Genomic DNA, 14,098 nt, shown 5'->3' with positions numbered 1-14,098 from the left:
CACCAAATTACTTGAGTTCTGAAACTAATCAAGGACTATTTTATAGAAGTGAATAACCATGCCTAATTTGTACATACATCTCCTCTCCTTTCTCCCTACATAAGTCACTTGCTTTTGGCTGCTGAAATATCTTAGGGAATCTTTGATCCTTGCTTTCTGGGCAAGGGAATGATTAGGAAAATTGGCTCTTAAAAAATTCACTGATGCCACATTACTAACTGCATCTGATACTACAGCCAGCAATTTCCAGTGGGAGAAATTTTGGGCCAGTGTCAAATATGAAGAACTGAGGATGGAAATGTAACTTTTACGGATCTTGTCAATAGCCTCAGGGTTGTAATTCATTCAAAGATAATCCTCTCATTACTCTGAGCTCTTAATACACATACAGTAGGTGGGCTTTAGGTCTGGAACTATTATCAGGATTGTACAGTTAGGACAGGTTTGTTATGCTGTCATAAAAATGTGAGTCAAACATCTCAGTTGACTTTGCATTATTTCTTGCCCAGGGAATTTCTAATGCAAATCAGGTAACATTCCAAGAGAGTTATCCTCCATGCAGTGACTCAGTAATCCAGATTGTTTTGATCTATGAAACTGCCATAGCAACATGCAAGTTCCAAATCACCACAATAAGGGAAGAAAAGTGGAAAGTCACTTACCAGGTCTTAAAGGCTTTGGCCCAGAAGTGAAAATGGTCTTACAGCTCGTTGGCCAGAACTAGTCACATGGCCCAACTGCAAAGGTTCTGTGAAATGTACAATAATACTAACAGGTAGGCATTAATATTTATCTCACTTTAGAGATGATGAAAATTGAAGTATAGAAAGATAAGTAACTTTTCCAAAGTCACAAAGAGATTAGATCTGGGGTTAAACCCAGGTAACATGGCTCTGCAATACACACTCCTAACCATGACAGTGGGCCATTTGAGTAGTGTCAGTATTAATCCTTTGCAGCACTTTAATTATTGAATTTTTCTTAGTTTTTCCATTTTTAAATTATAAATAAGAATATCAATCCAGTGTAACTTATTGATTACAAATAAAGATACATATTGTGCAGATAGAACTGTTACCACTTTTGAAGCACCACTAGATGCCAAGGATATTTTATTTTTTATCTATGATAATCTGTATAACTAATACTGATAACTGATACTGATAATCCTCATAACTGATACATAATCCAGTACTGATGAGGATGATGATGAAGAGGAAGAAGATGACGATATGGCAATGAGGATGATGAGGAGAATGACATTTGATGGTTATTGAAGACTTAATAGCATGCTCTGAAATAAGCACTTAACATTAATTATCCCATTTAATCCTCATTACAATTCTATGCTCAAGGTTATATTCCCCATTTACAGAGGAAGAAAATGATGTTCAGAAGACTCTAAGTTATTTTCTCAAGGTCCATAGAGCTGGGGCTCAAAACCTGTACTCGTTTTATTACACGGCTTTGTCCCTCATCAAATGAGTTATTAAATACAGAAGTATTAAAAAATAAAACACTATGTCAAATCAAATTATTACTTACTAAACTATTAAAAAATCTATGATAGAAGTCCTGTTTTCTCGTTATGTCTCTAACATTTTTCTCTCTTATTACAAAGTGCTTTGCCTTAACCTCTAGTCTATTTGATAAATAAATGACAGAAGTAGAAGTTTCTTGAAGATCATGACTGGATTTTGGCTTAGTCCATGGTTCCCACAGCATGAGACAGTCAGAATTAAATTTCGGTTCTGAATAGAAATAGAAAATTTTGGTAACAGTATCATGCCATTATATGCAGTTCCAGGTGTAAGCCTTTTTTTCTCTCTAGTGCTAGTCTGTTTTCAAGACAGGATGGTTGTTTTTCTCAACCTTGGGCAAGCAACATCATTCCATAAAATATCTAATTAGCATGCATATCATTAGTACTGCTTTCTGGGAAGTCTGGTATTTTACAAAGCCACATATTACTTCCTGTTAAATATATGCTCTTTATATTCTTAAAGAATATTTTTTCTATTGCCATTTTCTGTTTTCCTGTATCTAGAAAAATACTAGTGTTTATTAGTAGACAATGATCTTGCCTGTCACTAGCTTTAACTGGTTTTGTAGTTCAGATTACCAGAGGATGGCAGAGTAACAAAATATATTACAAGGACCATTTTGTGGTCAATGATGATGTCTGCAAAGAAGGATTTTCATTTTATTTGAAATCGTCTATGGTCTAGATAAATTCTTTCTTTACTGTGAATCATCTGACTTTAACTTCTGAGATGAAATTTTTATTATTAAAACAAATTCCACAACCTAGGACTCATCAGATTCTTCAAGGTCAGGGATGACTGTGTCCCATCCTTGTGCCAGTCTCTGCCCTATCAGAGCAGCTCAGGAGCCTGAAAAATGCCTGATAAATATTTGTTGAATCCTCCAAGTTCTTAGAGGACACAAATTCTAGGCAGTTCCACACACTAATGGCAACGTTCCTCTGTCTCCAAGATAACCTGCTCTTTAGAGTTCTCTCACTTCCGTTTTTCCTACCACTGTCACGCCAGGCCCGAGGGATCCACCCTCATCTAAGTGTGAACTCAAACATTGTAACCATTTGGTTCAACTTCCTTTAATTTTACAGGTTTCGCTATGAGTCCTTTTCACTCTGCTCCTGGATCTATGCAAGAAACAATCCTTCCTTTTCCTCCAGCTATTGGGAATCATGTTTTTGCTCCCTCCTCTGCAGAGTGAGTAACTCCTCTGCTTTGTTCTTCCCCTTCCTCTGGTGTCAGGTTTGCCTTTTCTTTGAGAATATAAAATATTGCTATGCAAACATGTATCTGAATCTCCCACATTAAATTTAGGCAAGTGTCTTCTTCAAGTCTTTGTTTCTGCTTTTTCATGAAAATTATAAACTGTGCCGAAAACAAGACTTATTCTGTGGAAAAAGTTCAAGGGAAGTTACAAGAGAATGAGGAAAGGAAGATATGAAAAATATTATTCTTGAAAATGGAAGGTTCTGAAATGACCATAAATCCATACAATTAAAAATTAAGAGGTTGGGCGCAGTGGCTCATGCCTATAACCCCAACATGTTGGGAGGTTGAGACAGGAGGATTGCTTGAGCCCAGGAGTTCAAGACTAGCCTGGGTGACATAGCAAGACCCCATCTCCACAAAAAAATAAAAATAATTAGCCAGATGTGGTGGCCTGCATTGTGATCCCAGCTACTCAGCAGGCTGAGGCGGGAGGATTGTCTGAGCCAGGAGGTAGAGGCTGCAGTGAGTCGTGTTTGCACCACTGCATTGCACTCCAGTCTGGAAAACAGAGCGAGACACTGCCTCAAAAAAATAAAAGAAAAAACCGGAGTGTGCTTTTATTCAAACATTTGTCTAATTTTATTCTAGCTATAAACCAGTCAAGGTTAATCAGTTGCCTTGTTTTAATTTTATCTTCCCTCAGTGTCTGCCAGGAGAGATTTTGCATCCTTTGGGATCCTCTATCATGTGCCTCATATTCTTGGCATTTATTTAAGGAAATGCAAAATGCTATTGCATCACAGTGTGACAAAAATAGAGTTGAATCTTCACTATCTTCTATAAATTCAGCTAAACATTATGAGAGAATATTTTTCCTTATGCTTATTGCACATTGAACTTCACTTGGCAACACACAAAATTAGAGAATTCATGAATCCAAGGATGTATTTTATTTCTGGAATAAAAATAATTCGACACTTTTATCCTTCTCTATTTAATCAAATTACAATTTGTCTAAGTTTATATTTCTCCCTTCTTCACACCTTTTCTTACATTTCCTTTATGGTAACATTCCATGCCTAGTGTTGTATTTGTGGGCAAGGAATGGCTCTTCTTTACAATTCCTTCTGAAACTCTTCTTATAGATGCTGAGCACACATCCATTTTAATCGTTCATTGAAACATTCACTTCAAAAATATATGTTGACCACCTACCACTTGCTGGGCTCTACCATAGGCACTGTGAACAAAACAGCGCTTGCCTTCTTGAAACTTAGGTAAGGGAGATGGACAATAAACACAAAGTATGAAGAATATGAAGGGCACCATGGAGGGAAACGGGGAAAGTGAATCAGGAACGCCAGGATGAAAAATACATCTCTCTGTGCAACAGCAAGGGCCAGGTGGACAAATAAAGAGCTATTACAATGATCCTACTGCAACTGTCTCTAATTCATATTGAAATTAGACAACCCAAAGAGAAAAGGGGTAAAAACCACTTTATTTTATTTTGTGTGTATATGTAAGGTATCATAATAAATTTCTAGTTTTCCCTGGAAACTTATACCTTACAGACATTTTAAAAACACCTTTCTATCTATGAAAGCACCGTCTTTGTGAATATATTTAAGAAACTGAGGGAACAGAAGATTAAGCTAAAAAAAGGAAAAAAAAAAAAAAAAAAGCCCATACTCCACGTGTTTGTCTGTTGCGAAAGAAAAATAAAATATCAGAACCCAAACTCACTATGACAAAGGGAAGGTTCAGCTTGAGCACTGAGTCACGCAAAAGCTACATTTCTTTTCTTCCCAAACAGCTGTAAATTTCACATGCTTACTTTGTCTTATGTAAAATGTAGATCTACCAAGAGTGAGAAGAATGCATAATCACTTCCCCTCCACTCCTCTTTTCATATGTAAAATATAGATTTGGTGAGTACTAATCAAAGTAACCACTTGTCCTACTGCCTACTTTCCTCCTTTTCTTTTTCTTCTCCTCCTTTCCCTCTTTTCTCTTTAAATATTGGTCCTCAAACGTCTTTGGAAAAAGCACAGGCCACAGATCCTACTTGTAACTTGTGTGTTTTTTTGTTTGTTTTTTCTGTGTGTTTGTTTTTTTCCAGGCACATTCTCCATCTTGACCAAATAAATCTCTAAATCAATTAAAATCTGTCTCAGACACTTTTTGATTTACGCTGTCTGTCAGTCTCTCCATGGATCCCTCTACCCATCTATTGTAGCTAGTCATTGACAACATGGCCCAGGAGAGTCATGGCTGGAACTGAGCTCAGAGGCTAATAGAACTAGGAGAAATATTGTCTCGGCATTATTAGAAGGTCATTAATTAATTAATTAAAATATTTTTATTTACTTAACATGTGCCAGGCACTATTCTAGGATCTGGAGATGGATAGGCTCCTGGGCTCCACAGTTTACATTCTAAGCTTTCAAAGTAGGCAACATAGCTTCCCACAGTGAGATCTCCTTGTTGGCCCAGGCAGTGCTCTAAGCTGGTGGGTGCTTGCAATTCCAATCCGTGTGACTGATTTTTTATAACTTAATAATATAGTTTATTTAACTTAATATATCCAAAATGTTATTTCAACTTAATATATCCAAAGTGTTATTTCTCACTCTGTCACGCATGCTGTAGTGCAGTGGCAGGGTCTCAGCTCACTGCAACTACCACTTACTGGGCTCAAGGTATCCTCCCACTTTAGCCTCCCAAGTCGCTGGGACTCCAGGCAGGCACCACCACACCTTGCTAATATTTTTCACATTTATTTGTAGAGCTGGGTCTTCCTGTGTTGTCCAGGCTGGTCTCAAACTCCTGAGCTCAAGTGATCCTCCTGCCTCGGCCTCCCAAAGTGCTGGGATTACGGGCATGAGCCACTACACCTGGCCACACAATAATATTTATCAACCTGTCAACAACAGTTTGGGAAGATGAAGGTAAAGATGAAGCACTGATTACAGTGTAATTAATATTCAACATGTAGTTAATACAAAATAAGAATTATTAATGAGATATTTTACATTCTTTTTTTCAGACTAAATCTTCAAAATCTAGTGTGTATTTTATGCATAGTGTGTATCGTATGCATAAATCTTAACTTGAATTTAGCCCAATTCAAGGGCTTAATAGCCACCTGTAGCTGTTGGCTGCCATAGTAAAAGCACAGCTATAGAGAATATCATGTGACTGATTTTTAAGGGGCTGTTCTCACTCTCATACATGTACTCGATAGAATATGCTCAGTCCCTACATCTAGCCTAACTCATTTGTCTCAGCCCTTACTCACAAATTGTTTGGGAATGATATTATCCCACTTGGTGGCCAGCCTCACAAATCATCCCACCTATTTCATATGACAACTCACCTTAAGACAAAGAGCAACGCCTTCCGTATTATAGCCTTGCACTTTAAAAACAAGATCCGTACCTCGGTTTACTCCAGCTACCTCATGTGTAGGCTATCACTGGCCTGCTCTGGACACTAGAACTTTGCTATCCTAGTTGCCTTATCAACTAGAAATTCCTAAACTCACACATGAGAAACTGTAGTGGGGACTAGGTAATAAAGAGAGTAGTAAGTGGGAGAAAGTTATGTTATCTGAATGGTTCTGTGTTCTCTATCCTATGTTCTTTTGCTGATACCCTGAAGGCTAGTTTTCTTTCCCCTAACCCACAACAAAGGAGAAACAAGGACTCAAAGACACTTGCCTACATTTAGTTCAGATACATGTTTGTAAAGTATATTTTCCTCAAAGACAAGGCAAATTTGGGACTAAAGAAAGAGCTAAGATAAAGTAGAGGAGTTATTCATTCTGGAGAGGAAAGAGCAGATACAATGCAATTTCTAAAAACAATGCAATTTCTAAAAGTGGGAGAGGCTGGGCATGGTTGCTCATGCCTGTAATCCTAGTGCTTTGAGAGGCCAAGGTGAGAGGATTGCTTGACATGAGATGTTCAAGACCAGCCTGACAACATAGTGAGACATCATAAATAAAAACGGAGAAAGATTATCTCTTTTTTTTTTCTTTCTTTCTTTTTCTTTCTTGCATAGATCCAGGAGAAAAGGGGAAAGGACTTAGAACCCAACTGTTTACACACGTACAGCCAGACTTCACTATGTCACTTCCTATGATCCACCGTGGCCCAACAACTGCGGACATTTGGAAGCTCCTGGGGGTGAGGAACTTGGATAACTCAGGAGAAGAGGGAACTCCACTCCCTGAGCAAGGCAGAACCGAGCAGAGCCATCCGGGAATGTTCCTGAGAGCCAGAGCATGGGTGGACTCTGTATCACTGATATACAACCAGTACATAGAAACCTGAGCAAGTAAACTTGAAGTAAGCATAGGCGAGGTCCATCAGCAAATTTTAGGAATGTGGAGATACTTGGAAAAAAGTCTAGTGTTGAAAAAATTTTGGTATCTAGCAAAGAACCAAAACAGAAATGCAGATATAGGGCTGGTGAATGGATCAGAACCTTAATGTATTAGTTAACATGGTTTGGATACAGTAGTTCCCTCATTAAACATTCCGGCATTTATTGTTCCCTTTAACCATTCTGGCATTTATTGTTTACTTGGCAAGAAGTGTGGAGTTAAGCATTCCCAAAGATGGCATGGAGATCAAGACCCAGGAATTTCCCCACGCCATCCTCTCCCACCTCTCCTGCCTTCCTCATATTGGCTTTGGGACTCTTGTTTATTGCTTTTGGGTTGCAACTTGGTTGTTTAAGCTGCGAAAGTCACACCAGCTCACACATGGTCTGAAAGTGAAAGAATGGAGAACAGGCACTGGTCTGTTTTTGTGATCCTCTGCCTTTTAATCATGGGGAAGATATTTCTGAGAAGTTCACGGGAGATGTACCTTACATCTTATTGCCCAAAATTAAGTCACATACCCACCTCCAGCTGGAAGGAAAATTAGAGATGTTTATGTTCCCAGGGACAGGGAGATTGGAGTTGTTTTGGGGCAACACTAAGCCACTGGAAGTGAGGCAAAAGGTTAGGGCAAGGATCTAGCATGAGCCTGACTTCATCCCAAAGCAGTGAAATTGATGGTGGACTCTTTTTTTTTTTTTTTTTTCTTTTTACCTAGAGACAGATTCTAGGCTAAGATCAAACCCAAAGAAGAGGCTAGATTTCTTTGGGTGAGGAGTGAAGCTGAGAGGGCCCATTTTGAGAACCTTTGAATGCTGGACAGAGAACTTTTCCCCTTGTCTATACATTATGAAGATCTATTGCAAGTGTTTGAGTAAAGGAGTAACAATAAGAAATTTTAAACTATTAGCAATGGGCAGCCTCGGTGTGAGCAGAGGTTAATCAGTGCCCTCTCCACTAGGGACTGCCTATGTGTGTACTTTCCTGCACACCTAAAATAAGACAGAAAAAATCCACATGATGTTCACCCTACAGTCGACAGAATAATCCTCAGGAAAGTTCACAGTGCCTGAGAAGAATACAAAGAGTAGGAGTACCTGAAGCTTTCAGATGGAGAGTGTCTGGTTCACTAAGTATAAAGGTTGACCAGTTATGAAGAAACACTTCACATGCAAAGATGGGCTAGGTAAACGAGATTATAAGTGATTATTCTTCAAATTTAAGAATGATTATGTCACCAAAAAGCACAAATGGATTAATGGAAAAGTTGAAGTTCTGGAATGTGGGAAAATAAAACATCTTAAATAGTAAAATAAAGACAAAAATAGTAGTAAAATTAAGGTATCATCCCTGAAATTCATATCTCATTTTTAAGCTGAGTGCCTCTTACTTCTCAAGAATAACCACAAAAGAAAAGTTTTAAGGACATAGCCAATGAATAGTTTTATGGTTTTGCCCTCTCTGTCTTCAAGTAGAAAAAAACTGAGCTTAATTATTCTATAATCATTACAATTTTCTCAGTCCTATTGCTCTTTGACCTTATACCAGATTCTCCCTCGATAGCTCAATATTCTCTACGATTTGAAAATCGAACTTCCCATATTGCTTTATTTAAGAAGGTCACATAGCCATAGACATAATCACCTGATTAAAAAACCTTCAGCTTCAATGTTAAATGTACACTGCTTTTATCTTCTAATGGGATGAGTTTAGATGATCCCAAGCAATATTTTTAAACTGTCACTTAATCTTCTATAGCTAATAAACTGTTCTACAAGATCATAGTGATTATCCACAAGGTTGTGTAACTTATCTCAGAAAATTTTTTTTCTGCAGTGTAACTGATGTCAACAAAATATGAAAGTCTTTAATATTAGGATAAAATGATATTAATCTTTAAAATAGCAATTCATAATAGGATGCAAGCCATGTTTAAAAGATACAATCCAGTTTACACTTAAGTAAGCAAACAAATATTTCTGAAGCATCATTGCCCATTTCTTCTATTTGTTTTAACAGTTCAGATTTTTTTGCCTTTGATCAAAGGCCATCACATGCTGTTTGACATAAGGAACTGAGTGTGATGAGAAATTTAGAAAAATTGACACAAAATGATTCTTCTAAGCAGGAAACTATGTAACATATCAGAGATGGTAACCTAATAAGAATTTTCATCATTATGTTGTACTGGACCAGTTTAATAACTTAAATAAATTTAGCTCTGATTTTTAAACAACAAATAAAAAATGATAGATGCTAAATATTGCATACATATCAGTACTAAAAAGTGAGTAACATCTTTTCCAGGATATTATCTAAATTTACTGTTACCCCAACTGCTTTTGGATGTGGAAATCATGAAATAAAATTGTTATGAAAGAAATGTGGCTCAGATATTTGTTAAAAGGTTTATTTGTTAGGCTAGAAGTGTCTTTCTTGAATCATGGCTAAAAAGATGGTCTAACAAAACTCCACAGAGGAGTTTGAGCTTGAGACAGTATGATTTCCAAGATGACTGACTTGTTCATTTCAAAAACTTTCCAATATGCTAAGAAAAATAAGCTTCTTTTTTTTTAAAAAAAAAGTCCAACGTCTTGTGTAGAAAATTTTGGTTGAGTTTTTACTTGTGAACATTAATATCTATGCGTCATAACAAACAAAGAAAAACTTGTTTGGCTTCAGAAGTCAAAGACTTGTTTTCATCCTGGGCATCAGATACACAAAGTAACTGGGATGCTTGGTAGAGCCAAGGCAGTTTCTTAATCTCTGTCCCAGTACTGAGACTGAGTTATTTAGCCTTAGGTTCACTTAGTACAAACTCATGCCGGAGAAGATCACACACAGCAGGACATTTGCCCCTGGCCTTCTTATTACTGCAGACACAGGAGTATGATTCTAAACCTTGGGTACTCTTTGCCTCAACTTCCTTTATTTTTCCAAGTCTTCAAGGCAAGGAATTTAGTCCAGCTCCATCATTCCACTTTTTCTCCCCAAACTATAATTATTAACAGTAATAATACACTCAAACTTAATAGTTTTGTGTTGAGCTAGGCAAAGTTTTGATGCATAGGTTTCAGGAAAAATTCTAATTTTTGCCTACACCTCATGAAATGAAGGACTCAACTAAAGAGAACTTTACCTTTCCTCAATTCATAATAGCAACGCCAGAAACCTGTTTTGAAATTATTTTGTAAGATTTCCTAATCCACAGAGTATTTATGTCTGTCATGCCAATTCTACTCGTTTTATGCAGAATGACATTTGGAGTTCCACATTCCGACAGTATGTGCTACAATTCAGCAACGTACAATTATTGAGTGTGAGGCCTCTCAAAAGCAGCCTGATTGAGGGCACAAACTAGTAACGAAGGGGGTGGATCTAAATTGGTCTTCTGATCCCCAGGACAATACATTTTTCACAATTGTTTCCAGTGTCTTTTACTATACCACCATCAATATGGATTCACGCCCAGTGATGACATTTACATTTTTATTTGGCTTGTTTTAAAAAACACAATTTTTACCCTATTCTTATGCAACTTAGTAGTCAATTCTCTCAGCTGCAATTGATCATGATCTGAGTAGACACTGCAGTTTTGACAATGCTGGCAGGAAATGTCACACATTCGGTAGCCAAGAGGGCCATGCTACAAAAGACAACAAGACAGAAGGCACAACAGCCTAACATTCCAATTTGCCTTTTCTTCCCATCATTCTCACCTCCCGGAGAAGGGAAAGAGAATATCAGAATGCTAACACTATCTTCCATTAACTTGAGACCATACGTACTCTCATATACGGGTTTCCAATAACTTTAAGATCAATGGACTAAATAAAAATTTTCCAAAACTCTAATAAAGAACAGATGGATTTAGGAAGCTGCTGATCAAAATCAAGGAGAATAAAAATTAAGTACATGTGATTAAGCACATTGATGAAGGTATTGTTTTTATGACTTTTATTTGAAACATTATTGGATCATTACTTAAATGTTTTGTTTTCCAGATCTAAGGAAATGTTCTCTCTTTAGCTATCTATAGCTTACAGCCATTTGGTAAAGTATACTTTTTGAACAAAGATGGAAACATTTGCCTTTTCTCCCTAGTTGATCCCTCTGACATTCAGGAATTGTTTATGAGTACTGTTATGGCAATATGGATATTTGCATAAGTTCAATAAAAATCTCTCTTTACAACAGAGCACAGTTAGAAACATTGGTTATGTTACTAAGGCTTTGACTGGAATATAGTATTTGAGAATGTGCATAGAAAGTCTGGCTTCAAGGGTTCCCAGTCTTAACAGTGAGTGAGTGAAAGCTGTCACTGCCTAGCAGGTCCAGGAATCTTAAAACAGTAGTAAAATTGAAAATCTGCCCTGGTTTGGCTTTCTAGCTTCAAAAGGTTTTTGAATCTGAGATTCCTGTGTAATCAAGTAGAGAGAAAAAGTTATGTTTCTAAAAGAAAAACCATTATACACCAGTTTTAGATTATAGGCCTGTGCATTAGTTTCAAGTTCTTGTTATCTACCTATAGACTAGACTAAATTCTAAATTATTCCAGCTCCCTCCTATCCAACTTTCTTCCATGGAATTATTAAAAACAGGAACTGCTCTGTTTCTAAAGCCCTATTAGCTTAAGTTAGTTTTAAAGAACAAGTCTTATGCATGATGTACAAGCCACACAGAAAGTTCATCGGGCTGTTTGGTTCCATAACCAGAGACATTGAGACTGCAAACCAGGACAAGAAATTGATGACTTCATGATGCAGGCAGCTTTTCTCAAGATGTAGAATAAGACTCCATACCAAAATACGACTCTTACCCCTTGTAATGTTACCATTTTCACTGACAGAATAATGGTATTATTAAAATTTTATTATCTGTAGCTTCTGCTGGTAACTTGACAGAATCTGACCTAAGAGATCCTCTACTTCATGTGTCACATAAAGGATATCTTGCCAAAGGATATCAGAATCTGACCTAAGAGATCCTCTACTCCAATTTGGAGTACCTCCCTCAATATGCACATCATAGTAAATGATTGCAATGTCCCATTGCAGATGTCCCATTGCAATGTCCCATTCCAGAACAAACATCACTTCCTTTTAGGGAACCTCTCCCTTTTTGTTATGTAGGTTGACTATATATTCTTACTTTAGGTTATATGGGCTCCAGGTTTATTTTTATGTCTACTGGATAAAGACTATATAATCTCCCTTAGAAACCTAGAGTGGAATCATTTTAAGGAAAGCAAATGTAAGAAAAATTAGCTGCCACTCAAGGAGGAATTCTCTAGGTTAAATCTAACTGGTGATAAAGCAAATGAATTTCCAGCTACTTGTCAACTGTATCTTCCTGATGCAATCACTTCCCTTCCTGGTTTGCCCAACACCCTTCACCCCTGAACCAATTGTGTTCATGAACCTTTGATTCCTCTTGTTCTCTAGACCCTCCTTTTAGTGTCTGCTGGTTGTTCCAAAATCAACTTTAATACCCTCAAACTATTTTGAATATAGTTAATCACTTTTGGACTCTATTTTGAGGGGTTGTATTCTGTATTTCTTTTCACCTAATCGCTACAATATTCCTCCCTATAGCTGATACTTGATTAGCTTCCAGCCACAAACGGGGTCTTTACTTTTTTTTAATTTTTTTTTTTTTTTTTTTTTTTTTTGAGACGGAGGCTTGCTCTGTTGCCAGGCTGGAGTGCAGTGGCCTGATCTCGGCTCACTGCAATCTCCACTTCCCGGGTTCAAGCGACTCTCCTGCCTCAGGCTCCCAAGTAGCTGGGACTACAGGCTCGCGGCATCATGCCCAGAGATATTTTTTGTAGTGTTTTAGTTGAGACAGAGTTTAGTAGAGGTGGAGTCTTGATCTCTTGACTTCATGATCCACCCACCTCGGCCTCCCAAAGTGTTGAGATTACAGGCGTGAGCCACTGCGCCTGTATTTACATTTTGATTTGTGCAGACACAAGGAAGACTGAGCCAAATGTTCCTTGCCTTAGTTTAGTAATCCCTTTATAGTCATCTATATGCATCATAACAATGTTCTAAAATAAGCTAATGTTAACTTTGTTATCATAAAACCAATGCTCTATAAAGTGAAGCATAATTAGTGCTTCATCTGTATGAGACAAATATTATATATTGATATATTGAACAAATTTTCTCTAGCTTTACAATGTAAATGATAAGCTATCCTTTGCCTTTTAATTGTGCCACAGGTATGGAACAAAGAAACAGACATAGAAACACAGAATCAATCTTAACTCTACAAAAAGGGATAGTCCACTGGGCTTTCTACCAAGGAGAACCATCCCATGCAATTTCCTTGTACAATGACCCATTCATTGCTTTATATGAAAACACTGTCCAGAGGAAAACTTGTCATTTTCCAACTTGCGTCCAGTGTTTGGAAGCTTGCAAATTAACTGACAATAGATTAAAAGAAGAGACGCAGAGTGTGGTGGCTCATACCTGTAATTCCAGCACTTTGGAAGGCCATGGTGGAAGGATCTCGTGAGCCCAGGAGTTTGAGACCAGCCTGGAAAACACAGTAAGACCCTGTCTCTACAAAAAAAAAAAATTTAAATATTAGCTGGGCATAATGGTGTGTGCCCGTAGTCCCAGATACTCAGGCACTGAGGTGGGAGGATCACTTGAGCCTGGGGGGTTGGTAGGTCAAGGCTGCAATAAGCTGTGTTTGTGTCATTGCACTCCAGCCTGGGTCATAGAGTGGGACACTGTCTCCAAAAAGAAAAAGAAAAGAAAAAGAAAGATAAAGAGAGGAGAAAAGACAAGGTTTATTTATACAGACTCAGTGATGAGTAAGTCAATAGCCAGAGATAAAGGATTTTTATTCCACATTTGAAAAAATGTGGAGGCAGGGAAGGGAGGGAGAGCTTCCATGGGAAGGCATGGAGGGTTCTATTGGGCTTTTGATGCTAAGGAAAATGGAAACT

The 14,098-nt window shown here is 37.6% G+C and overlaps 1 protein-coding gene across 22 annotated transcripts in view; it reads right to left on the bottom strand.

Moving 5' to 3' along the window:
- The window catches only part of LOC139359089 (uncharacterized), a 672,031-nt gene that overhangs the window by 210,960 nt on the left and 446,973 nt on the right, over positions 1–14,098 (bottom strand). The window contains exon 7 of one of the 22 annotated variants that reach the window (XM_071081222.1): positions 13,614–13,706. The exons of the other annotated variants lie outside the window; for them this stretch is intronic. Coding sequence (XP_070937323.1) covers positions 13,614–13,706 — 93 coding nt within the window. The remainder of the gene's footprint in view (positions 1–13,613; positions 13,707–14,098) is intronic. 22 annotated transcript variants of the gene reach the window in all.

The sequence above is a fragment of the Macaca nemestrina genome, chromosome 16, assembly GCF_043159975.1.
Source record: "Macaca nemestrina isolate mMacNem1 chromosome 16, mMacNem.hap1, whole genome shotgun sequence".
NCBI classification, from domain to species: Eukaryota; Metazoa; Chordata; class Mammalia; order Primates; family Cercopithecidae; genus Macaca; species Macaca nemestrina.
The sequence above is the reverse complement of the archived record's forward strand: the minus strand, read 5'-3'. Positions and strand labels throughout refer to the sequence as shown.